The sequence below is a fragment of the Astatotilapia calliptera genome, chromosome 23 (assembly GCF_900246225.1).
Source record: "Astatotilapia calliptera chromosome 23, fAstCal1.2, whole genome shotgun sequence".
NCBI classification, from domain to species: domain Eukaryota; kingdom Metazoa; phylum Chordata; class Actinopteri; order Cichliformes; family Cichlidae; genus Astatotilapia; species Astatotilapia calliptera.
The window spans coordinates 14,302,860-14,329,574 of NC_039323.1; the positions used below are offsets into that span (position 1 = coordinate 14,302,860).

At 38.6% G+C, this 26,715-nt stretch overlaps 1 protein-coding gene and 1 long non-coding RNA gene across 5 annotated transcripts; one reads left to right on the top strand and one right to left on the bottom strand.

The window, feature by feature from the left end:
* Window positions 1–25,103, bottom strand: znf644b (zinc finger protein 644b). 4 transcript variants are annotated; one of them, XM_026159902.1, is made up of 7 exons: window positions 25,042–25,103; window positions 7,806–10,201; window positions 7,538–7,691; window positions 6,380–6,946; window positions 4,833–4,955; window positions 4,590–4,686; window positions 1–3,678 (listed from the first exon to the last, which is right to left on the bottom strand). In XM_026159902.1, the coding sequence occupies exons 2-7, from the start codon at window positions 10,185–10,187 to the stop codon at window positions 3,501–3,503; spliced, it is 3,501 nt and encodes a 1,166-aa protein (XP_026015687.1). In that variant the 5' UTR covers window positions 10,188–10,201; window positions 25,042–25,103; the 3' UTR covers window positions 1–3,500. The 4 variants fall into 4 exon arrangements, with proteins under 4 accessions (XP_026015687.1, XP_026015686.1, XP_026015684.1 ...); XM_026159901.1 differs by having other exon boundaries at window positions 6,380–6,718; window positions 6,818–6,946; window positions 7,538–10,201; XM_026159899.1 differs by having other exon boundaries at window positions 7,538–10,201.
* On the top strand, window positions 24,543–26,400 carry LOC113016777 (uncharacterized). Its single transcript, XR_003271301.1, has 3 exons — window positions 24,543–24,868; window positions 24,960–25,182; window positions 25,899–26,400. It is a non-coding gene; the product is annotated as an uncharacterized LOC113016777 (long non-coding RNA).
* Window positions 26,401–26,715: the final 315 nt, after the last annotated feature.

The window sequence follows — 26,715 nt, forward strand, 5'->3', positions numbered from 1 at the left end:
TTTTGCCTTTATTTAGATCATATCTTTATTATTTTTCCTCCACATCTTCCAAACAAAGTGACACCAGCACTCAGATTTTCTTTTGTCTGAATGTGAATCTTGTTGCAGCTGAAGATCTGTAAGGCAATGGCCATCCTGCACTAACACAAACAATGAATTTTCTGCTGTCTGAATGTAAAAGACATCACTTACTATATACTGTGAAATATTTCCACTCACAGATTTCAAAGGCACTGCAGGTTTGAAGCAGCAAGAGAAAGTCATTTAAACTCACATCTGGCTTCACTGTTGTTATATTCATGCATGGTTGAAGCTAGCAAAATATTCATTTACTTCCACAAATATATAATTGACTTTAAAATAGATGTAGCAGAACATTAATGGGGAAAATGGGGATAAACAGCAGGACAACTGTGTTTTTTTGAGTTTCTATGAAGAGCTTTAACGTTTACTCACTAACTTTGGATGTTTGTGGCCCATTAAGCAGCACATATTAGTTGTAAAATAAAGTCTAAAAACCAGTTGCAGCTGCGACACAAACCCCAGTGCAACAAATGTCTCATGCCACCACTGACTCCACTACCACTGAATACCAACTTTGTCACTTCTACCTTGCTTTTATTTGTTATCTGTGCCAACATCGTAATTTAACGAGGTTGAAACAGCCTGCTAGTGAGCTAGGAGACACTAGCCAAATCTACTGGAGTGATAATATCTGAAAACTGCCATTTAATAGGCTAATGACACCAATGTTTGGGTCTTACAGGCACTGGTTCTGCTTTTTGGTTACAAACAAACTGGCCAATCAATTTAACCGTTTGTGAATTCTCATTTGTCAAGTTATTTCAACTGGCATTTGCCAAGGTTGTGGCTTGATTTAACATAATACATTTAAATAAAGGCAAATAAAGACGTCTTCAGCCATGTGCAAAAGTCTGTTTAAAATATGAATCTGAACATGTTGGCTTGATCTCACTTTTTTATGCTGCACACGTCTCTTGTGTCTAATCAACTCCGTTTCTGATTTACAATAAGATGGCGATATTCATTTAACATGCATCTTTTACTATTCCCAGTACAGGAGAGAGAGATTTCTAAGGGGTTGGAGGGTGGAGCAGCTGCTGCAAGAGGTGACACATAGGAAGACATTGCTTTTATTGACAATGGCAGAGAGAAGTAAACGTTCAAAGGTGTGTTTGCACTTCACTAGAGCCAATGCTGACAATACTCATTGGCACAAGTACAAAAAAAGACTTCTCCATGTATAGTGAAAAATTGCAGCTGAACAAAGGTGAAAAATATTAAAGGAACAGTGACCAATGACTGAGTGACAGAATGCTGTCACCAAGGCCTGCTATGTTATGAACCTTCTTTCTGGAGTCTGTTTTCAACAACCCAAGTGGTTATCCTTCAAGCTTACAGTTTTACACCAAGAAATTTCCTTTCTCTCTCTCTTTGCCCTGGATTATGTTTCCCTGCTGAGGCACAGCAGAGGAAAAGAAACACAAAACAGACATCGTGTTATTTTCAGAAAAACTTTGGAATATATTTTTACATTGGAAGTCGAGTATGGATTTCAATCACCCACACTCAAATTGCCTTAGGACTTCTTCCAGCCAGCAATGTTTGTTTCAGTGTGCAAATGTGCACCTGCCTGTTGATCTGTGATTCAGCTAAGGTTTAGTAATTAACATGTCTTTTCAACAGCATATTGTGTGATAAACACCATTTTATTGTAAATGAAGTCTCTTGTTTAACCTAATCTCACCTTGCTCAATTATCCGCATGTTCGTTAAACCTTTTGCTCAGTCCCTCATAACTGCTGCTGTAAATAATGCCAGTGCAGCCAAGAGGAGTCAGATGCTCCTCTAAGCATGGTATCACATCATATAAGATCTTTTTATCAGATTAAAAACATCTTGAAAAACGTCACTAATGTAATTTGGCACAGCATCAACAAATAAACACGTGTTTAATTCCTTAAATTTACAACACTTCTTTCATATCACACATGCTGAATATCAATGGAGCTGATTTCTATACAAATATTTGCATGCAAGTTTCATCAGAATTGTATGAATATTTGATTGCAGAAGATATAATCCAAATCAAATTGGAATTCTTAAATTGATTCAACAACATGTATTAATACAAAGCTAAACTGTACAACATGTTAGGAGATGCTATATCTGCAGTTTTCCATATTCAAAATAGGCAAGTAAATGCATAAAATAGTTATCCTTTCATGGCATTTGGTTGTAAAACCAGAGCAAGCATTTGTTTGATTTAGCTAAATCTAAATTTCTGAATTTTAAATATACTATTTGTTGGCTTTTAATATAGTATAAATCAAAAGTGTTACAATTGAGGTAAGTGCTTTGGCAATAGGTTCAGCCAGACTAGATCACACACGTCAAAGCCTTAGCTGTTCTTAAAATATACAATGTAGAGAATACAATTATGAAAATGTACTAAGAAAAAGGTACACTACTACATTTTACTGAAAGGACCTGGCAAAAGTACTTATTCACATGCTGAAATACCTAAATTTATCTTAGCGCATAGCCAGAAGTCCTGTCATGCAAAATTTGTGACAAATTTAAGTGCAAGTGAATTTGGATAATAGGTAATGTTCATAGTATTTCCGTCTTTAAACTGTTAAGTATGAATTTTAAGCATGATGTCTCTAATTACAACACATTTCCACTGAACCAAAGACAGCACCTTTGGAAACACAGAGCTAATCATAGAAAATAATATAACTTTTGTTACAACTAAAGAGGGTTTTTCATAAAAAGCTATTGTTGTGCCTAACAATGAGAATCAGTTTTCAGAAATTAAGCTGAATGTTGAAGGTTAAAGCAAAGAACAAATGATGACAGAACAAGCTGTCCCAACGTCTTGAATGTCATTTGGATTAAGAAGAATTCTGTCTCTGATGCAGGTACACAGAGGTGAAATTGTACAAAGCATCCACAAACTAATGACACTCTGTACTGTGCGTACAAGTAGAGCAACAGTTTCACTGAATATTATCTCTAAAAGAAAATGAAACATGAAACACATTCAAATTCTTGTCTATTTTTAAAGTGCAGTTCTCCTTCTAACTAATGCTCCTTCTAAGTTTTTGTATTATAATGAAAACCTCCTTACAAAAATCTGATTTTTGAGCAGTTGTTTTGTTGAATTAACAAGGCACTTATATAATGACAAAAACATTTTTTGGATCATACATATTGTTGCGCATAATTTATACTGCAGTCAAAAAACAGGAATCCTATTAGTCGTATTAGCTGAGGCAAAGTGTTGCATTAAAATATGCTATAATTAAGTTTTTGCAAATATACAGAAAATTTATACTATATAGTAGCCTGGATAACTAAAATACTTCTTTCCAGAAACATGCTGGTATAGATATATATAGATATATCTATATATCTAGAGGGAGAATAAGAGCGAGAGAGAGAAATACATAGATCTGGAGGGATCTGGAAGTAAAACTACCCAGTTTCTGGGTCCTCGTGAGACATGCTTAGTTGTATTTTCTGATGAAGGGCTAAAACCTCTACCATCCCTCTCCCTGAGTGGGGTACGCTGGTGTGTAGAAGGTGCCTCTGTAAATGCCTGATCCAGTCCTCCTGAATGGAAAAGGGACCATGAAAAACTAGGTCGCAGAATCTGCAGAGATACACCAAAAGAAACTGTCAGTGTTTCTGGACTTCATGCATTTCTTCTAACGCCTTCTAACTGAGATGTAGTTTTATTCATTCTATACATTGTAATCAAAGATTCTCAAGTTTTCCAGTCTTTTCCATAACTATATAAAATTCATTGAGGCTTCAAAATGGCATTGTTAGAGACATGGGCACTTTAACTAATAGAAGTTACTAAACCATGGCTGTGTTTGTAACTTGACTTTTGGAGCATAAGTTCACTATCACTGTTATGCTGATGACACTCAGTCTTATCTACCTGTTACACTTGATAGTCACTATATTTTAAGAACCTCTTTGACTGGATGATCTCACGTTCCTGGACAGCAATACATTTCCTAAAGCAAAACGGACGTTATTTTATTTGCTTTCCCCCAAGCTCCACAGATATCTTAACTATTACATTCAGTCCTTTCTCCATAGATATTCAAACCGTAATTTAAGTTCCTAGAGTATTCGTTGATAGTTTCTGGACTTTTAACCCTTTGCAGCAGGTGGTAGTTCGGTTCCAAAAAAACTCCTCAGTGATTTGTTTATAGTTAGAATCTAAGTTAGATCTAGCTGAACTACCAGTTATATGCAGCAAGTTTGAGCTAAATGCATTCTCAAAGCCAAACAGCTTCTCTGAGTGGCTCCTTCTGGCCCAAAAGAGCAATGTGGTAATTACTATTAAGAAAAGTTGAGCTGTCCAGGACTTTACAAACCACTGGGTGACATCATGGTGTGCAAATATACAGTCATAAAACTGGGTGCAGACAAATTGCTTGCAACCATCAAACATGCAAATGTCAATATTCCAGCTTGTCCTTTATACATGTGCCAGTTTAAGCGTTGTTTTGTTGAAATACTGTGTATGTAGCCTTTCATTCCTTTTACCTGCAGGTCAGTGTGCACATCTCAGTATTCAGTGAAGGTAAATTATTATTTTTAAGCTCCGGCCTTTGTCTTGGTTTCTTCTTCCTAAAATCATAGTCTAGAAAAAAAAGCACCAGAATTCTTTATCTCAAGAAATACATCCGTTTATCCTTGACATGAACTTCTAAATGCACATTTTGCAACATTTTGTCTCTAAATACAGCAAATATCATCTGCTTTTCATTTTACTTCAACAGAAATTACCTTCTTCTTCAAAAATTGCAATCCTCTTCCTGTGTGCATTTGCTTGAATATGACCAGGAAGCTGGGAAACAGTGGGGAAGGTGCTGTCACACTGAATATAAATCTTTTTTGAGTCACATTCCCCTGAAAAATAAAATAAATGATGTGAGTGTATTTTACATTTCCCTAATATTTAGGTTATATATTCATTTTATACAGTTTAGCCTGCGCATGATACCATATGTGACAAATCCAAGTTTACAAACATTAGAAGTTGAATATTTACGAAGAAATATAGAATATATTTGAGTTCATGCAGTAATTTTATTATCAGATAAACTGTTAGTCCCAGTGTGCGCTAAAGTCTTCTTCCACCTGGCTGCATTCTAAGCATCTTATTTGCACTCTCCTGTTTGGAAAGTGTTACTGGTAAAGTTTAACACAATCTTGTGTCTTCAGGGGGACTTTTTTCACATACAATTCACCACCTCGAGGGAGTCACAAAGGATTCCTAAACTACACACGCAGAGACACACACACAAAATCACAGATATATTCATTTTCCAGGAAAACTGGCAACAATGATGCTGTACACTAGACTGCATGTTAATGATTAATGATATCTGGCATAGTTCAGTAGATATCCCAAACGATCTTTCAAAAATTAAAGAACCTGATTTTACTTTTCAGTGTATTTGTATGTCAAAGAAAAATATCCCAAAAATGTGAGTAACACATGATTTGAGAGTCATCTTGACTTTGAGGTGAGAAGAAATGAACTCGGTGGTGCATTTACGTTAATACCCAAATGTTATTCTACAAATTGCCATTAAATCAGTCTTTAGGACAGAAGACATGGGATAAAACGTCTTTGGGAAGTACACTGCAGCTTTGTCCTCCTTAGTACCTCACTGAAAATTTGATTTGGACAGACATTAAACAAAATTGTGGATTCGTGGATGATGGGCTTGTGACACAACATCAAGAGGATTTCATGTTTTTTTAATATGAACTTCAAAAGCACTTTGGTGGCATTCTATGCAGAGAATGTGTTTTTCCCACAAATCAAATGACTGTGAACAATTCTCACACTGTTTAACTGTATTCTGTCGACAATAAACACGTTATCTGGGATGAGACATGGTAAATTTGTAATAAAATATGAATTAAAATCTGAGAATTAGTTGGCTTTGACGCAAGTGAAGGCAGCTCAAAAACAGGACACACTCTGAATTTAAAAGATATAAAGTTGTTGTTGATATGGATGCGGTTATGTTTTATGCAAGCCTAGCGTTTGCCTGGGTCAACATGCTATTCCTCTACTAACAATTAAATGAGAAATAAAAAGACAATTAAATAAAAAACTATTAAAACGCAACAATAAACTACACTTAATGATATAATAACTGACATACAGTAGCTTGTCTTACATATGATCTATTAAATGCATGATAATGATACCTCAACTTTTGTTTTTCTGCTTTGGCTGGTTTTGCATAACATTTAAAAATGATGTATTTTACATACAGTATGATGGCTGTCCAAATCTAGACTTAAAGATTCCATACCAGCAGACCAGTTTGGTTCCCGACTGGTCATCTCTGTTTTGGCCATATAATCGTTGGTCATCTCACAGATCACCCTGGTTGCATAGGCTTCTTGGCTCACTGCAAGCTCCACACTTTCCTGTTTGGCTTTGAGGAGTTCAACTAAAGTGCTTGATGTGGCTGTAGTGCCTCTTTCTGCTTCCCCATGTAGCTTCTTCCTTTCTGAGAGGTTATCTACCAAATGTTTACACACAAGGCTTTTCTTTATGGGATGCAGACTCCTTTTGACATGTTGGAGTTTCCCTGGGATGCTTGTCTGCATCAGAAAGAGGCCATTGCTGCAGATGAACTTCTGAGGGGCTAAAGGTTGAGAGGAGAACTGACTCTTAGTCAGAAGGTTGTTCCAATGTTCCGTTTTGTTCTGTAGCAATTCATTTAGTGCGCACAGCGGAGACTTACTGCTGCTGGTAACCTTTGTACCTATTCGTTTCAGGTGTCCCCTCACATGGTTAGAGATGCCAGTTTTGCTATCAAAACATTCCAAACACACAGGACACGTGTGTTGTCCTCGAGTTCCTGGCTTAACAGCTGTAATATAAGAACAGTGTGTCACAATTTAAGGAAAGAAAAAAGCTATTTTTAGTGTACATTTTGGAATGTGAAACTTTATAGATATAGATTTTCTATAGCTGCTTTTATATGTAAGTCATATAATAGACCCTACTGCCGATCACAGAAATACTAAATCGTAAACCCTATACCATATCCTGAAGTGCCACTTTGAAATGGTTGTGGAGCTTTGAAGAACTTTGACTTCTGTCATGGAGTAATTAACCAAAGCTTCTATAGAGAGGTGCGCAATATGCAATCCCACTGATTAAGATTATAGATGCTTGCTCCAACACATCCCTGGCTCCATTTCTTTCTCCTATCAAAAATGCAAAATGATTTTCTTACTAAATTACAAAATATAATGTTATTCATCTTTTGATAGCATTTAAGGACATACAGAACACATCTGATAGGTGGCACGCTTACACTAAAATTCTACAGTATGTGCAGGCACCTAATATTGCACAAGCTAGGCTATAATGAGCCAATCGGTGTTAGGGATATTAGTTTTGGCACACAGTCCATTCAGACTCGGTTTGTATTTATTATTTGTTAAAATAATCGTACCTTTTTTTCTCATGCCAGTAGAAATCTTTCTGCGGATTCTTGGCTGATAGTCCCACAACGCCACTTGCTCCGGTGAAACCATGTGCCGGGCATTGTAGCTCACCCCAGCTCTGTGAAGATGTCCTCGCACGTGATTGGACAGACCCACTCCGGACTCAAACGTGGCGGGACAGTAAGGACAGGGCTTATGTTTTACTGATGGTGTGGGGGACATATCAAAACTATCACTTGGAGATGTATTAGGCAATTCTGTGGAATCATCACTCACTGTCGTTTCAATGTGCTCCTCTTTGATTATGAGCTGTTCTATGTCACTGCAGTCTTCATCTCCATCATCTTCAACCTTGAGTGCGTGGGGGCTTTGGTGTTTGGCTGTAAAGCTCTGCCTCTTTTTCAAATACCTCCGAGCATATGAGTTCCTTTCATTCTCGCTGCTTTCCAAGAAGCTGCCTGTAGCTTCGCTGGTGTCATCACTGAAGTTATCATCACCCTCACAGCCTTTCTTTAACTCCCTAACTGCACACTGTTTCTTAAGCCTCTGGCTAAGCCCAGGCAATATATTACCATTCATTCTTTCAGTAGTGTTATGCAAAGGTGTAGTCATTTTTCCCATTGATGGAGAATTTTGGCTTACTTGTACTTGTAAACTCCCGTTTACGGGGTCATTTTTGCTTCCCTGACAGAACATCTGGTCCAATTTAAGCTTCCTGGCTGTAAAAGCAGCGGCTGTAGGACGGTTTGCCAGCTTTAAGCTGCCAAAAGCCCTGCGGTCATTGTTTTCAGCATCTTCTTGTACACAGGTGAGATCGGTTTCCACATCCAATTTTTCTGCTGGTTGTAAGAGTAACTTTCCATGCTTGTCGATTCTCCACAAATATGGCGACAGCATGCTTTTAGTGCAGCTGGCATTGGGTTTAAACTGATGACAATTTACAGTGTTGTCAACAGTTTTTTGAATGTGAATATCCCCCTTTTCAGTGGAACGGTCGAGTTTTTCCTTTAAAGTAGATTTAAATAGATTTGGTTTACATCGGGCCATTGTTTTATATTTGCCAACATATGGCATTTCAGAATGTTTTCCTAACACTACTTTGTCTCTCCTTGGGAAAAAACTCATTTTACACTGAAACGGAACATGTTGTGCTCCCTCTGCATCATTAGTATGACTCATTTTCCTGTTTTGAGGCTGGTGTGTGTTGAGGTGTGCAACATGTAAGTGTGCTACAAGTGTCTGCCGTGTCAAGGAAATGTAATTACACTCCTCACAAAAGTAGTAGTGCTTCAAATTATCATGTGTTTTGGTACCCTGGACAAAGACTTTTTGGCAGTTACAACCAAACGTGCACCGAGAGCACGGCACTGTGGTGGCCCCATCTTCAAATTCAGTCTTTTTGAGACCTTCAATTTCCTCCATAAGTTTTTCCAGCCTATCTTGGTGAATAATGATGTGCCTCATGAGGGAGTTGCTATCACAGAACAAAAGCCCACACTCTCCGCATATAAAGGGCTGTGAATCATTCTCACTGTTCACCTGATTATGCTTGCCTAAATGATACATCATATGTCTATGGAAATGTCTTTTTTCCTTGAAATTAACATTGCATGTTGTGCATGAAAAGAAAAGTGAATCTCGTTCAAGTTGCTCTGCCTTCAACTGTTCCACTTTTGGACTAACACAGTTTTCATCTTCAGGGTCATTTTCCTCATTACTGCCTCCCTGCGCTGTGCTATAAATATGGCTCTCAGAGTCTAAAGCTATGTTCCGAGAAAGGTCTTTGAATGGCATAACTGAATATTTAATGTCAGATTGTGTACCCAAAAATTCATCTTTGTTGCCAGTGTCAACACTTTCAACATCATTACCACTGCAGAAATGTCTGTAGCTGTTGTTAACCTTTTCAAGACAGCCTAACATGCTTTTCGTGTGTGTATTGTGCTTCTTGTCTCTTTGGGGCATCACTTTGGTCTCCAGCCTTCTGTCGTTGTGCAAAAAGCATTTTCTTGTTGAATCCCACCTGATTACTTCAGTATTATCATAATCATCCAAGGAGACTCCAGACCGTTCCATGTCCCGTGGAGATCTTGTTTTTATTGTCTGTTTTGTCAAAGGTTGGCTAATGTGCATTTGCTCTGCACTGTCACCTGACAGCGTGGAATAGGCCAGTTTAGACTCATTCTCCTCCGAGTGAGACAGTGGCGTGTTGACACCTGGCTGTGTGGCCGGTGTTTTTACGTCGGGTCCCACTGTGTTCTTCCAAGCGTCTGATTGAAGCTCACTAGGTGGTGGTAACACCTCGGGGCTCGTGTCCTTCTCCGCTTGCCACACGGCATCCAGGACACTGTTGGATAAAACAGTGCCTTTGTTCAGGACACAGTGTACCTCTGAGTTGGGGTGTGAACCAGGTCCATTAACAAGTGCTCCTGAAGGCAATGAATTGTCTGCATGGGGAACAGCAGGGACACTGCTGTATACAAATGGATTCGGCTGGGTTCCATTTAAAGGGTTTTCGTGTTCATCTGAGGACAGACCTGCAGCATTGTTCTTCGGGGAGAATGTGTGAGTCTGTAATGGCTCCCGAGTACGACCTGGGCTGTCAGACACCGATTCCACGTCTTTGTCCTCTTGCGCATTCAGCTTCAGATCAGACATAGCAGCGATACTTTCTGAAATATGAAGAAGAAAATTATTCTGCAAACTTTGAGCAAGTCAAATAAAGCGTGCAACGTCTTATACATATCTACACGTATACACAGTATAAATAGAAAAAGATAACTCTTGCACATAATATAGTAAAATTTAATTCTTTTTCTCTCATTCTCACTGACAATGTGGTGTTGTTGAAAAAATCTTTTTTTTTTTCCTTTTGGGCTATTCCCACTGCTCTGTAAAATGAGAGTGGTATTATTCTGTGCCGCATTATGATTTTCCAACACCCTCTTTCGCCACCTCTATTCACAACAAACCCTGCTGTTAGCCTTGAATACCCTGGTGAGGATGCTTAATTATGTGAGCGTACCTCTGGGATACAACCTTCCTGCTTCTCCACCTAAAGTTCTCAGTCGCCTGCTAAAATTGACCAATTTCCATGGGAACAAAGTACACCTCCAATGAGATCATATTGCGTCTTATCACTCTGTGATGGTGCCAACACAGATCCCAGCATGAGACTGTTGTTACTTGAATCCTGACAAATTGGCAGGCACACAATCTGTCTGAAATACAAACACAGACTCACACAAAGAAAACATACACTTTGGCGCATACACGTGGACAGGCATACAAATTCGTTTAAGAGTGGCTGATTTGAAAGCACAGTTACTCCATATTTATTTGGACAGTATGAAACCAAATAGCTCTGAGCTATTAAAAATAACTACAACTAAAAATGTGCATTTTGGATCTTATAACAGATTATATTTTGCTGTCCAGAGCAGATTTAGTCTGAAACATATGCTCAGTGGATTTGACATCCAGGGCTGGTCGCTCTCTACAGGAAGCTGCATTGCTAACGAAGTGGTAAATTCAGTGTTAATGAGTGGCTTCACTGTTACCACCTCAGAGGTAAAACCTTCCGAGCTCCATATTCTCCCCATCTGTTGTGGTGTTAAAGGTTCGAAAGGGGAACAGACGCTCTACATTTAAAGCGAGCTTCACTGTTACCCCCAAACGGCAGGGTGGCAAAACCATCAAAATATCTTGGTTGAAAATGTGCAAGCCTCATTAGCAGCCAACTCACACAACTCGCTTCTATATATAAAGAACAGGGGCTCAACAGAAAAGCAAATTTTAAAAATGTATTTGCTTCTATTTACTTCATTTAGTCAATGTTAAAAGGCTGACTTTGCCTTGCCTGAAGATATTTACAGGGATTATGAGCTTTAATACAGTTAAGCTGTATGCACAGATCAATCTGCTGTGAGCTTTTACTAACCCTGTCTGCTATTTTCCCCAAGACTCTCACTTTGTATTTTCAGTTTGGTAAATGAGATTTAGAAGCAATATCATGATCCCTTTTGTGTTCATCATTGTGTTCTGTTACACAATAGAAAACAATATAACACCTCTCTTTTATTGTGAAGTCTTTAACATTTTTTTTGTTCTTCCAGCACCTACAGCTTCGATCGTGCATCTCATCTCGTGAACAAAATGATGTCTAGCAAATGCAATTCTCTATATACTACAGCTAAACCTCCAAGAACTACAATAAATGCAGCATTATTGGTACTAACACTTCATATACTATATGCACCATATTCAACTATTTTTATTGCTGATTGATTAATGATTGCTATTTACAAAACTGTTGCATTGCATTCATCCAGAAACTACACATTTAGAAAATAAAAGTACTGATTTTCACTTCACTAACAGTAAAAATGACTCAAGCTAACTCAAGCTATGCGGTTAATTTGATCTCCTGAAGCACGCTCTGATATTTGGTGGGCTGGGAAGCATGCCATGTACTCACGTTGGTATAGCTTTGAGTCTGGCTCTCAACTACAGCACGTGTCATGCTCTATTCCCTTTCATCCTCCTGTCATTCTCTACTGTGAACAATCCGAATTCGTGAAAATAGCATAACATTCGACTGTAAATTACTTGTTCTAGTACACAAGGTAAGGAGTAATTTTACATGTTCTTTTAGACATGTTCCAATATTCCTGTGAGAGCAGACAGATATTCCTAGAGTCAAAAACCTGCCTCTATTATAATGACAGAGTGCAAAGGTCACACGTTGTTAGCTAAATTCTGTCATTATTTTCTCTAGATCTCATGAGCCATCTATGTTATAAGGCTGGAACTTGGAGCAGTGCGATGACGGTCTAGGTTTCCAGTCATTTCTGCTGTTTTGGGCAATCATTAGAACAAAAGGTCAAGTGAAGTGTGAAAATCAAAGGCTAATAAGACAGAAAATATGGAGGAAGACATACAACGGATGAAGAAACCCGAGCTTATATCATTTCTAAAAATGGTAAATACAGGAGAGAGGCTATGTGCAAAAGTATGTTACATAATGTCTTTCACAGAGTTTATTTTACACCAGCGAAATCAAAAAGAATGTGCCTAGCTGATGACAGTAGGTGTTGGAGGTGTAGGAGAGTGCACTTATCCCGGCTGTGATGGAAAAAGCCGTGCTAAAATCAATACGAGTAATTGGGGAGTTTTATCTTTATCCTACATGTGAATGCAGCCTTTTATATACGGTTGATGTATTTGTTTATGCTGCCTAATAATATATAACACAACAGATATGGTTTAAGTAAGGGACTGTACTTTGAGATGAGACAGGTACAATACAGTGGGAAATACAGTGGGTGCAGTAATTTATTGAAATGTGCAAACAAACAAATATAATATACAGTTTAAGGCACAAACAGCATTTGTACAATTCTAATGAGCTTGGAAGTCAATATTTGACTACTTTTATTCTTCAGCACAGCCTGAACTCTCTCAGGCAAGCTTTCATGTTATTTCTTTTTAAAGTTGTATTCAGGAAGATCGATTCTGTGTGGTGAAAATATCAGTAAAAATATTGGTGTATTTTCCATTGTGCATTTTTGGACATTTGTTTTGGTGTTCTAACATATTTTTGCCTGAAATTACATCTAGAATTGACATTGCCATGTTATTCATTTCATGCCAGTGAAGTAAAGAATTAAATTCTGGCTATAGGTGTAGAATATTTGTTGTACCATTTTTGTGAAAGCAGACATTTATTAAATAAAATATAAAATAAAAATACTGCAACACTAAACTTTAAGTCACATGAGGACTACAAACTGATTGACCAGGAGGTTGGCACTGTAAGGCTGGAAATGTCCAAGCAAATTCATTCCTCTTGTTCAGCTGAAGACCCAGGCTGGCAGCACAGTGGAGACAACACTAAAGACCAACTGAGACCAGTCAGCCAAACCATTTCTGTTGCTGGAGCTGTCTGTATGGATCAAGAGCCAACCTTACATTCCTCTGCCATTGCCTTTGCTGGAGAAATGCCTGAACGAGGGGGGGCACAGTCCCTCAAGTACTGCACTACACAACTTCCTCAGTTAATAGGATCTATTGATTTATTTGACACAATGTGAATTTATGAAGCTGCCTCTTTAGTGTGAGAGTATCAAAGCGTGGCTCAAAACAAACAGACGGAGATTCAGCTTGACAATCCAGTAATCCCAAGGTGAGCAAGTTCTCAACGAAGGTGCCACGGTGGGGGAAAAAAAAGGGAGAAACAAACACATCGTAAAGTTTTTCTTCTGCTATCTTGGCCCTGCAGTTACCCACAGTACCACACACCAGAAAGGCAGGATGAAATTAGCAATGCACTGCCAAATCTCACTTCTCAAGCAGACTAACTGGCTTCTTGCACACAAAAAAAAGGAATGTGACACTACAAAACACAATTGCACATTCATAAAACACCATAAATTTCTTAAATTTGCACAAGAGAAAATAAAGAGCAAGTGGCTTCACACAGCCTCTTTGTCAGGATTACATAGTATTCTTTTATCCCCCTGAATTCTTGTCACCCAAAGGTCATTTCCATAATAATGGTCTCCATCCTCCCTAATGGGATTTCGCCTGTGATTATGTATGCCAGCGTCTTGTGCAGACACTATCAGCTCTGTCATCCTGAATTGCACAAATGTAATTACACAAAGCCTTTGATAACTAAACAATGTAATTTACTGCTTGAGTGAAAATATATATTGGAGTTATACGACTCAAATTATAAACTAAAGGAAAACATGTTATACGAGTACCACAGAAGGTATGTTCCAAAGAATATCACGTTCTTTATAGTATGAACACATTAAATGGTAATGCATGCTTTGAAAACAAGAATAAAAGCTCACAGGTAAGTATTACAGCAAGACGTCACTCAAAGGAATGAGTTTTATTCTTTTCAAGGCGTTAGATGGGACTCTAACATCTATGAACTAAAGATGAGGCTTGTCTCTTAGTCCCGCAAAGTATAAACAAAAAAAACTGTTAGCATATATGGGATACATCCAGTCTTGGAACACAACTTCACTATGAAGAGTTGATAAAAAATAAGGATTATGGTTTTTAAGATCTAAAAACAACATTTTAGTTAAGCGGCAGCCATCTACAGTGACTATGGCTCTTTGGCCTGCCTGTGTTCAGTATTTGACAGAAGACAGCAGCCTGTTACGTCAACCAATAAGCAGCCAGACAGATGGGCACGTAAGCTGTGGTTGTGCCTAAATAAGTAATCACTGGTCCCCACTGTTTTTCCTTTTTATTTTCAAATTAATTTAAAATAAAAGTTTGGTTTACTAAACTTAAATCGATTATTTTATTGCATCCTCTCTAGTCAGTACAGCACTATGATGACATAATGACACTATAAAAATGAACAATTAATTGGTAGGATTTATTAACTGTATCTGACTTTTAAAGCCAGACCCGAAGACAAGACTTGAAAACAATGTCTTCCCCTCTACATGCACAATTTTATATTCTCAGCCCATGTAAGTTTCAGTGTAATAAGACAAAACCTTCTGAGTGCACTGTGCACCAACTAAAACTCTAACTGGCTCCCAGTATTTCCAGTTTAGACTAATATGTTCACGTTTTATTGAAAGTCTAGAGCATCCTTGATGTCTTCCCAGCAGATTCAATTTAGTGCCAACCTTTATGTTTGTAATTGTGATTGTACTTACAGCTAGATCATGTGACATGTGATGTGGCCATATATGATAATGACAAAAGTTAACATGTAGCTTAGCATAAGGGCTAGAAGCATGACTGCTAGCCTAGCTCTAGCCTTTTAATAATATCGATCAGCAGGTTTACAGCTCACTAATACACATCATAAATCTAATTTGTTTAATGCTCAGAAAAGTTCACTGTAAAAGCAACATCAGGTGTAATTTCTTACAGTTTTTTAGCAATGTTTACTTTGTGCTATGCTAACCTTTTCAACCAGCCGGCAGGAACTCTATGCTTAGCAAACGGAAATGCATCACTCTTCTTGTGTAAATTATTGTAATTAAATAGAATGAAATAAATTTGTGGGAGGCCTAAACAAAGAAATAATAAGTGGAGAATTTAAAGTTTTCATTTTGAGACAATGGGACTCAAAGAAAAGAAACCGAGAGTCTGTCTGAAAAAAATATGAACAACAGAAGGCAGAAAACCCTCTTGAACCTGTCCACAACAAACTTCTCCTCGGCCCCCTCTCCTGAAAAACGGGAATGAGTGAAATGGTTGTGATGGTAGATTTACTGATGAAGAAAGGTGAAGCGAGAACATTCGGAGTGATAAAAGGGGACAGGGAGCGAGTGACAGTTGGGTTAAGACAGAAGTCATGTTCAATAGCAGGTAGAAACATCAAACAGTGAGTTCACAGGAAACCCATGCAACCTTGTCTTGAAGGAGGATTTTCTGTTGTGTGGAGTAGATTATATCTGTTCAAGCTGCTGACACGGCCTCATTTGGTGCCCGTAGTGTTGGAGAGGGATTAAACGATATAAACTTTAAAGCTTTAAACAATACCTTTCAAAATTAAATGGATTAAGGGAGGGATGTCTGATGGGGATTTCCCAAGGCTTTGTTAGTTTTAAACTCCACTCCTTTTAAAAGGGGGGGAAAAAAACACAGCGCTTAGAAATTTCTCAGGCATGTGACTTTTTTAATGAGGCTCCTCTCACGTTGAAGAGGGCAGTGGGCACAGGAGGGCTGCCAAGCAGATGGCTCTCATAAACATCATATCTGCTCTGTTTAGATACATGACTTCTCATCTCCCAACACTGAGAGGAAAACAAACCCGACCATCACCGCAAGCACAACCCACTTGCCTGCTTTTGGCAAGCTGTGCTGGCGCGTTGAAATGGCACATTTCCATTTCCTGCATTTCTCCTTCATAACAATATGCATGAGCTGCACAATTGATATACATAACCTCTAATCTGTTATAAGTATGCAGAGAAGATGCAGCGATGGCGGTGGTGTGTATTTTTATTTAGTGGCAGTTAGGATGTTGGCTTTTATTAAATGTTATTATTACCATATGACTGAAAGTATATAAATACTAAGCAAGACAGAAGATGTTGCTATGATTAGGCCGATGCGTTCCACTCTGGCTGAGACGAGAAAAAAACATGAAATATACATATATATCAAACTTTGTTGCTGCTGCTTCACTGTAGACATGTGACCATCCAGATGAAAGCGAGTCAGTGTCAAACTGCTCTCCCAATTGAGGACGGGCTCCACATTGCCGAGCAGACATCAGTGAGCTTAAATTCGGAGGCATGTCAAGCATCGCAGGTATTAGGACGAAATCTCTCATTATCTTTCTTTAACACATAATATGAGCGTTCCATGGCAGAAACTGAGGGGGTGAGTGGGTGGGGCAGGTAGCAGGGGCTCAGCACTCATTAATGGCAGCCAAAGTGATCCCTCAGTAGTCACCTTGAATTCTATTATTAGACCAAGACTCCAAACAGAAACTGGATCAAGTGCGTCGTGCAGCCTTTGATTGGTTGTAGAGTCCTAGAAGCGGCTAAGATAAGTGCCACTGTGATCACGTGAGGTCAAAGAGATGACACGAGCTGCAAAGAAGCCAAAACTGTGCCTGTCGAAAAGTCGCAAGAAATTCAGAAGCCCACAGAAGCCTGTTTATCTAACTATCAGGGAAAGTGGACAGCTAGAGCACAGTAGCCTTGACAGCAGAGGGAATCCCTTGTCATTTCTCAAGGTCCACACACACACATACACAGACACACACGCACAGATGCGTGTAAGATGATTATTCAGTACTGCTTGTCAATTGTACCTTTTCAACTCGGATCAATGAGTCGTCTTGCACCGAGACCCTATATCAACGCCGGTCATTAACATGTGAGTGCCACTCTATCAGCCCCAGCTCCAAATAAATCAAAGGGTCGGCCACAGAAGAAAAGAGGCTAATATTTCCTCAATAACCCCAGAGAGACACCATGGAGAGATGCAAATTGCCTCCCAGGAGACCCCGGGGGATGTGAAGGAGAAACTCGCTGGGAGGCAACAGGAAGCTAATGAGTATAATAGTAAATGTATACATGGAGAGGGAGAAAACCCTCTCTATTCATACCAATTAATACAATCTTATCAATGGAAGTGTACTGTAGGAGGAGGGCCCGTGTCTAACCCCTTGCCCTCCTCCCCGCTCGCACCTCACAAGCATCTGTATTATTCAACACAGGCCAAGCTACGGTCATTAGCCCTGTGGGAGGCTGGGCCAGGCCTGGGGAGTTAAAGAGATTTTAAAAACCACTCACTCCTCACATCAAAACAAATCGGACCAAATCAAAGGGGCTCAAAAATGTCCTTTCTTTGAGGGGCGAGGGAGGTAACAGCCATTGTTGTGAAAGGCGGCTTTCTGCGACATCAGTGTTAAAAAAAATTGCAGAAAAATACAAGCTAGCTAAAAGTGTCTTCATCAATCATGCTGCTTTTGTGAAAAACGATTACACGTTATTATAATGTCATGATATCAGATAAGAAGTTTAAATCTTAATTGTGTTAAATATCTTTGCATAATAACTCGAAAATTATGACATTCATGTATTTAATCAGTTTAATGGTGCTTAATAACTGTGACTTTGGAGCTTTCATAATTTTCTATATCATTAGCAGATTAACAGGATTTTTTCTGTGCGTTGTTAGAAAGGTGGCGTTTTACTGTAGCTGCTGACACCATACTAAAAATAAATAGATTAAAGATAACAACTGGAGTAAGGTCACTTTTAGAGGTTGGTTATAGTTTTCTCTGAATCTGGTATAAAACTCAAAAATCAATACTATATACATGTTTAGGTCTACTTGAGTTATTACCAAAACCACTCTAACAACATCACCATTGCACCTGCAGCTACTGAAACTTGCTGAAAACATAAAAAAACAAGCATAAACTAATATACAACATTTTACTTCTGTCAAATATTGATTGTGATGCTACAATGTTAAAGCTTCTAATGACAACCTGAGGAGTTGCTATGCTTATTTCAGTATTTCTGCTACAAACACTGAAACAGAACATTTCTCCACTGCACTGCTACTGGTCAAAGATTCCACATGAAATTGTCCAGTAAAGTCGTATAGCCTTACCAATAAAGATTTTGGGAGTGAGCTGTAGTTTAAAGATGCTGCTGAACAACATAAAAGGGCAAATAAATGCTTCAAAAGCTCTAGAAGAAGCAGGCCTGCCACTATCTTTTATTTTGAAGGTCATTTAAAAGGCTGGATAATATACCTGGCAACAGCTGATTGGAGGAGGATTTGCCTCCTAGAGATCGCCGAGGAGACTGAAATGAAGGTTAATCACTATATAACTTCCTACATGTATTATCCTACACTCCAGATTTCATTGAGCATGTCTGTAAAAGCCCTCCGTCAGCATAATTGCACCTAACCTGTGCCCCGCATGCTCAAATCTGTAAAATATCACATCCAACTCAGAGAATAAATGGGAAATTAATGAGGGAAGTGCTGAGCTCAACCTCAGATAGGTATCACAGAAAGGGTTAGCTGCCTCGCAGCTCATGTACAATGGAAGCTCGCTAATCCCAACCCTCAAAGATAGAGGTTGTTTGGACTTGTGAAATGTTCAGAGGGATAAATGCAAGACCATACTGATTTGACATTTTTGCAGACTTGTATGCATTGGATCAAACTTGGAATATAAGCGATAAGTATATTTTAGGTTGTGGTAGTTCGGATGTAGTCATGCAAATATACTAAAACCAACCTACTAAGACAGAATGATTGTGCACTTAATGATCTGTGCTGATTTAATTTCTGTACATGTTCTTACATGTAAGTCATAACTGTATATAATTAGAATTTTATAAGGATTTTCCTTTAGGTTATTTATCTTAAGGTTTCATACAAAAAAAAGAAAAAAAAAACATGTACCAACATCAACTCGTTATAGTTTTCCTATTTATATTAATCACTGACTACATAGACCCCCGTTAACTGATGATGCTCTTCAGTGTCTCATTTCTTAGAGTGAGGGCTGAGAGTATCAGTAATCATATTCTGCCCCTTAGTGGAGGAAATGGTCCACAGCCCGAGTGAAACAGGATAAGAGAGGGCTTGATCTGCAAAGGCTGAACAGCAGACTGGATTGTGGACAGCTCAGTGCTTCAATCAGCCTTTGATGGACTGCAATAATCTCACCTGCCAGTGAATTAAGATTCAAGTAGCTCAAGTCCTTCTCTTCTTTAAAAGAAATTCCTCTCCAAGAAGAAGTCACTCCCATGACTATTTAAAAGGGGGGTACCACTCAATTTATATGTAAATTTAGATTTAGGAAGACCAAAAGTATTACAAACTTGAAGCTAAAAAAGAAAGTAAATTAGTAGTTTGGAAGTTGTCAACATTAACTGTGTTCAAAAGCGACTTATTTGAGGCATTTTATATAATCCGAACGTATCACGTGTCAAAGAATCAGAATGCGAGCATGCACCTTTAACCCCAGGTATTCATCTACAATACATTTCTAAGAATCCTTCACAGTAGAGCTGCCGTCACAAATCAAGGAAATGAAAAGCTCTCACATTATCTTCATACTGTTTGCAGCAGAAGTGGCAGCAGTGAATGAAGCAGGACAAAGACAAACAAAAAACAAGAGTTTAAATTGCAGAAACAAACGCAAAACCACAGAAAAAATAAAATCGATTTGTTACAAATCCTACTCTCGGTTGCCGTTAAGTGGTTGAAACCCAATCTTTTCTCATATTAAAAATAAGGTTCGTAAACCGGGGGTACTTTCAGAGATGGAGCCAATAACAAAAGGTAAAAAGGTAATGTAAAGAGGTGGAACCTTAACATGGCATTGTTAAAGCTATGATGCCATCCAACCCATTTCATATTGTTATAAACTGCATGCCATTTCACATCACTATATGTTGTTAAAGACAGCTAAAATGTTGCAGGGAGTTTGACTTATTACATTAGGATAGGCTGCCAAATGATTACTGACATTGTGTATGAAAGCTGGTGAAACCTGGTGTAATGAAACCATGCCATATTTTTTCATTAATCTGTTGGGTCAAAAAATAGTAATGTTACAAAATTGTTGCTTTTTAAACCAGAATGCTGACAAAACTTCTAGACAAACAGCTTCTGCAACATCTGTGCTTCATTCGATTTTACTAGTCCGTTTACTGACATTTCGCTAATACAAACAGAGAAGAAGCACATAGCATCCAGCAGTCAGCTGAGTATTTACTGACGGTACGATGCCAGTGTCATGGCAATTCCAACATCAGAAATCACAAAAGTCACTTATATTTTAAGGAAATTAAACAAAGACTCGGGGATTGTAAACACTAACTGTGTGTCAGTGATTCTGTTTCACACTGGAAAATAATCAACAGCCAGCTTGTCACTCCCCGCAACCTGCCAAGAGTAGGAGTGGAAGCACTGACACATGTAACTGACATCTCAGATTTAATTTGACTGGTAATCACACCCAGCTATAGTTTCAGAGCATTTCACACATCTGAGCTACAGTTTCAGGTGTTAAGCTGGTAAGGAGACACGCGACTGTGCCTCTGCATGATAACACCTTCTCAGAGAGGGTCACATTTTAGGTTTATGCTCTGAGATTATGATTAGAATAATGATAGCAGAAGAAAGTTAGACACACACACACTTTGTTGCTTTACAATTAAAACACAATCAACACACATTTTAAGCTCGCCTTTACTGCTCAAATACATTTATTTCAGTTCAGCGGCTCTTTGAAACGAATTATGGACATGTATGCTTCACTGCATGTCACCTTGTTGTGATTCTTGTCTGAATACTAAACCATGAATGGATCATTATGACTTCTAAAGAGAGACAATATCATATTAATGCTCCTGTCTTTTGTCATATGGAAAAAAGCTTGATATGGATAATCATGCAGTAAATAAAACAAAAGAACAAATCAGAACGCCCTAACTTATCAGTGTATGTTGAAGCAATAATTACTCCACACTGTTCTCATAAAACACCTCTAACAGAGCCAAAAGCAGGTAAATGTTCAGAATCTTTAGAATTATTATGCTGACAAGCTGCACACTAAACGGATCACATGAGGGGAGAAGCCTTGGTAAGATTTTGTGAGTCCATCTGACACACACTGCCGGAGGGGATATGTCTCCATTCTCAGCAGCTTTCTTATTGTTTTGGAGCCGTTAAAATCTTCACTGTTTGTGCGAACTTAAGCAATAATAATTTTCAAGTTAACCAACTTTATTTCTGTAAGAATTTTTTTGCCTTTGGTGTTTCAGCTCTTTTGCCTGTTTTACTTGCTATGATCGAGTATTACTGGAAAAATGCAATAGCCAAGCAACCAAAACTGATTAAGGCTGCAAATGTCACTGGGCCAACTTGACCACACTCGGTCATCAGTAAATGCAATCCACACAGATGTAAGGAAAAAAAATGACCACGCAGAATGAAATATCATCTAATTCCATCTCTTTCTGCTAACACACACTGTACAAGCAGCACTTTTCTTAACCTGGGATCCACCAATAAGACCAGGTTAGCTAACTTATTTATTTATATTAAAATCAAATCACTGGGAGAGTAATGAGAACGCAAGCGTAAAAATTTATTTTTGCAATTTAACTGAGTGAAGTGGTCTGATCACCTCACTTTGTCATAAACTGACATTGCATATTTGATGAATATCACAGGAGCCTTTTTGTTTGAAATAATCCTGCAGATTGTGAGAAACAAGCTGTTTCAGCTTCCTCTCATTGAACCACCTTTTTCTGATTGGCTCTCTCTCCCAAACAAAAAGATTTAAAAAGCAGGTGGGTGGAGCTTCTGTTTGGCTAAAGCCCTACCCATGTTCCATATTAGGGTTGTCCGCCCTTTTAGACTATAAAAAAATAGTCTATGAAACTTGTTTTATGAAATATATTAAAGAAGCTAATTATTATTTTCTGAAGCTAAAAAGTATTGTCAGCATATTTTAGAGCTGATTTTCTTGTTGACAAACAGATCACGTGTCATTTTATGTGACTCTCAAAACAGAGCATCAGTTTAAAATCAGATTCGTAATCCTCATTATAAAAATGTGACAAGGCATGACTATCGAGGTAATACATCAATAGTAAGTAAAAAATCAAGTATTTGTTTTAACCTGTTAAAGAGGGTTTTGACTCTCTGGGGCCCCAACAGAAAATGATAGAGCAATATTTACAATATCAAGCACAAATCAAGTTCATTATTTACTGGTTTCGGAAAATTTGTAGGCAAGAAAAAAAACATAATTTTTACACTAATCAGTGATGAAAATAATTAGTCACAACCCCGATATATTGTCAAGGCATGGCTGTATAGCTTTGGTATAATTCGCTAGACTTCCTTGCGGGTAGAAATCACACTTAAGCATCACCACAGTTATCAGGAACAGGCGATATCCACGCATTCCCTCATTATTTTTAAATTGAACACAAAAATGGTAGAGCAGATCAGCTACTGATTGGAAGGTCGGTGGTTCGATCCTTGGCTTCCCCAGTCTACATGTCAAATATCCTTGGGCAAGATACTAACCCCAAGCTGCCCTTCATCGGAGTGTGAATGCGTGTGAATGTAGATTACTTTGCACTTGTGTTTAGAAGTGCTTGTATGAATGGGTGAATGAGGCATGTTGTATAGAGTGCTTTGAGTACGCCGGGAGAGTAGAAAAGTGCTATATAAGAATCAGTCCTTTCACCATTTACCAAAAATCAGGAAAAGCTTTGTCAAAGAGGATTAAAATTTAAGAAATATGTCAACTGGAGCTAAAATGTCTTTAGTCAGTTAAGCAGTTACTAGTTTAACAAAATGTTTTGCACCACATTACATAAAATATTGGGCAAAAATGCTAAAAAAAAAAAAAATTTTGTCTCAAGCTTTAAATGTAATGATTTCCTGCTTTTCACTGTTTTATGCAGTAGTTGAGCATTTGCACTGCTGAGTGGCTAAAACAAGCCCTCACTGACGTCATCTTGGACTCTGAAAAACTGGGTTGGACATTTTCACCATTTTATGTGGTTTAGAATAATGAAACAATATCTGGTTTCAGGCCCAGTGGAAACTGAACTGGGCTTGAAATGTTCACCACCAAGAGAAACACTACAGTGGTCCAGTCAATGTGGTTCTATGAAAACCTCCCGTCTGATATATTCCTGCAAATTCTTGGTCGGAGCATCTGATTACTAAAATATCTCATCTCTGCAGCTGTTCCTCAGCTGAGTTGCTAATTCAGGCCAGTGTACTCCCATTTAAGAAGTCCCACGTGTCTTCATTTATAGCTGTGTAAGCAGCCAGCCAGGCCAACAGAGAACACGTAACTGTTTGCTATGCTGTGCATTCAGGGACTTCAGGCATCTTGGTTAAAATATTTGACCTTGTCAAGTGACATATAATCAATTCGTGGATAACATGCCTCAACCATCTGATTTATTTAGTCGAGCAGTTGACTCCTTTACTCTCTGCGGTATACTAATGCGGTAAAACCAACACTAGGCTGTTAAGCTGCAGCTGCCTTCTTTCTATAGCTGTTTAAGCTCCTCCTTAGACACCTGCAGGGAGTGATGGACTCACTTATGTAGGTCTACACTTTGATTTGACTAAACCTCCAGCATAAAGGTGATAACAGGAATGTGATGCACACTCACAGCAAAAAATTGTAAAACCCTAAAATCACAGGAAACACTCATTATAAATATAAACCTGAGCTCATAACTAAACAAAATTATAATAAAGCAATGTTTCTCCAAACGCCACATGAGGCGCCCTCTTGATAAGTTCATTGTTGCTTTTCAGGAAAGAGTTTTCTTACTGTATGCTCATCTTGACTGGGTGTTGTGGGTTAACTGATTAACAGAACTTCCTCACCTCTCACCCAGTGACAGCTAGTACAGGCTTCTGCTACAGGATGCTGTATCGTTCCCAGTACACTACATGCATTTAGTTCATAGCCACTGCTATGACTCAAGGTCAAATGCAACCTCACTCATGCATCTATTCCCTTAACGAATGCTTCTCCAGTAGTGTTTTTCCACTGTATTGCCAGCTCAGCCACTAAAAGCCCAACTTAGGGTCTAAACCCTGCATGCTCTTTGAATTAAATTCTATTTTAGCCACTGGCAATTCTGGCAGCTTAAAACTTTCTTAGTGTCCTGCATCACTCAGTTTGATATGTCTTGTTCTTTTCAGCAAAAAGCTCCCTAGCTAAGAGCCGTGACTTTACTTTGACTGGCTATGCGACAGCGAGCTTGCTGCTCTTCCCACAGACGGAGAAACTCCAGCAGCGATATCTTGGACAAAGAGTGAGTGTCGCAATAGTGAAGCAACTTAAGTTAAGGTAAGACTACAAAGCTGCCGCCTGTTATCACTCACTGCGGTGTTTTGCCTTCACAGCGACCTACGACATAAGTGACACATCACCGACTAATGACCGCACCTGCTACGACGTATCCCTGCGCGCATCTGTAACACCTACCTCAGGACGAGCGCTCATGTCTTCAAGTTTGTCACTGCGCCTGACACCGTCTTCTCTCCCTCTATTAGACTGTCGCCATTTTGCTGTAAAAGCACGCAGGTTGCACTCTGGACTGCAGGAGAGGGGTGTTCACGGTAGGAGGTAGAGAAACGAGCGTCATCCGAACCGCACACCTACACCTTGTGTCCACCTTAGTCCAAAGAAAACGGCGCATTTGCACTGTTAGATTATCAAACGTCCTCGAATTTGACATTGTAACAATTAGTGAATGGCATAAATGACCTTGACCTGATTATGAATATTTTTGAGCTTACCTGCTCTTACAGAAACACGCACTTTATAATAATAATAATAGTAATAAGCTCAAAACGTTTTAGTCGCATTAGATTAGATTTTGCATTACATTTTTAATCGAGATGCACGTATCCTTTGATACACTGTGCTTCCCCAAGCTGAAATAAAAACTTGAAGTGCAAGCAGGACAGGACAGAAGGGGTTAAATGTCTCATAGTGTATGTGACCTTGAACTGCATTTGAAAATGCATCCAATGAATGAGTGAATATGGTGGAGGAAAAATGCTTCTGTTGTATATTTAATGTCCAATTGGTCTTGTACAAGTAAAGCAGTGAGCTTTAACCCTCATTTAAATTGTAGCATAATGATGCAGAATGCATTATTAATACCGTCTCATGTTTTCTCAAGTGTTATTTCCATGTTTCCACTGGAAAACCACGAAGCTTATCAAACTTCATGAGTCAGGGGGAAGAAAAGCATGTCATCACGTGCTTCAGAGAAGTGTGGTGGTATTTATTAACATTTTTGTTAATGTTGCTTTACTCCACATGGTTCCTTTTAGACAATCCGGGACAGGGCGTGTGATTAACGAACCTCAGACGCTGAAGAAGATCTCTGGATGGCGTGCAGAAGATTTTAGCAAACATATCCAAAAGACTGGTGCAATCTTACTGCATAAATTTCACTTAACTTAACTCTAGAGTCTAAAAAACACCTCAGTCTGAATATTATGATTTTGCTTCATAGCAAAAGCTCAGACTTAATAGTGGATTTTAAAACTTACTGTTTTTATTGTGTGAAGTAATGTCTTTGACCATTGCATTTGGGGAAACCCAGCCTGCGTGTGGTGCCTGCATCACTGCTAGAGTGGTAATTCTCATGTTCACAAACTTATGAAATATTAATTGGATTAAGCAAACAACTAACAAATCTTTCAGTGTACATTGCTCCAGTGATTGCTATTATCAACAAGAGATAGTCTGCAGACAACAGAAATTTCTCCAGATCTGTTGCATATTTATAGAGTGGGCGAAATATGACTTATTTATCTTTGCTAAATTATTAAAGTGTGGAATGCAGATCATTAATCATTAATATTGATATATTGCGAAACTGTAAGACATAAATATTTGTGCATAAATATTTATCTACTCCATGCCAGTGTGTATTAACTTTTGGTTTAGCGCCTTATTCAACAGAGATATGTTTCTTTCAGAGATATTTCCAAGTCACTTACTGTATTTGTGCTTGCCTCGCTGTGATCTGAGCTCGTCATTGCACCCACCTAGATGGCAGAAAACACAAAGCAATTCCGAGGAGCGTGTTGTCTTTTTGTGTGAGATATAGGGATTGACACAATCCCTCTGTTTTCAGAGCAT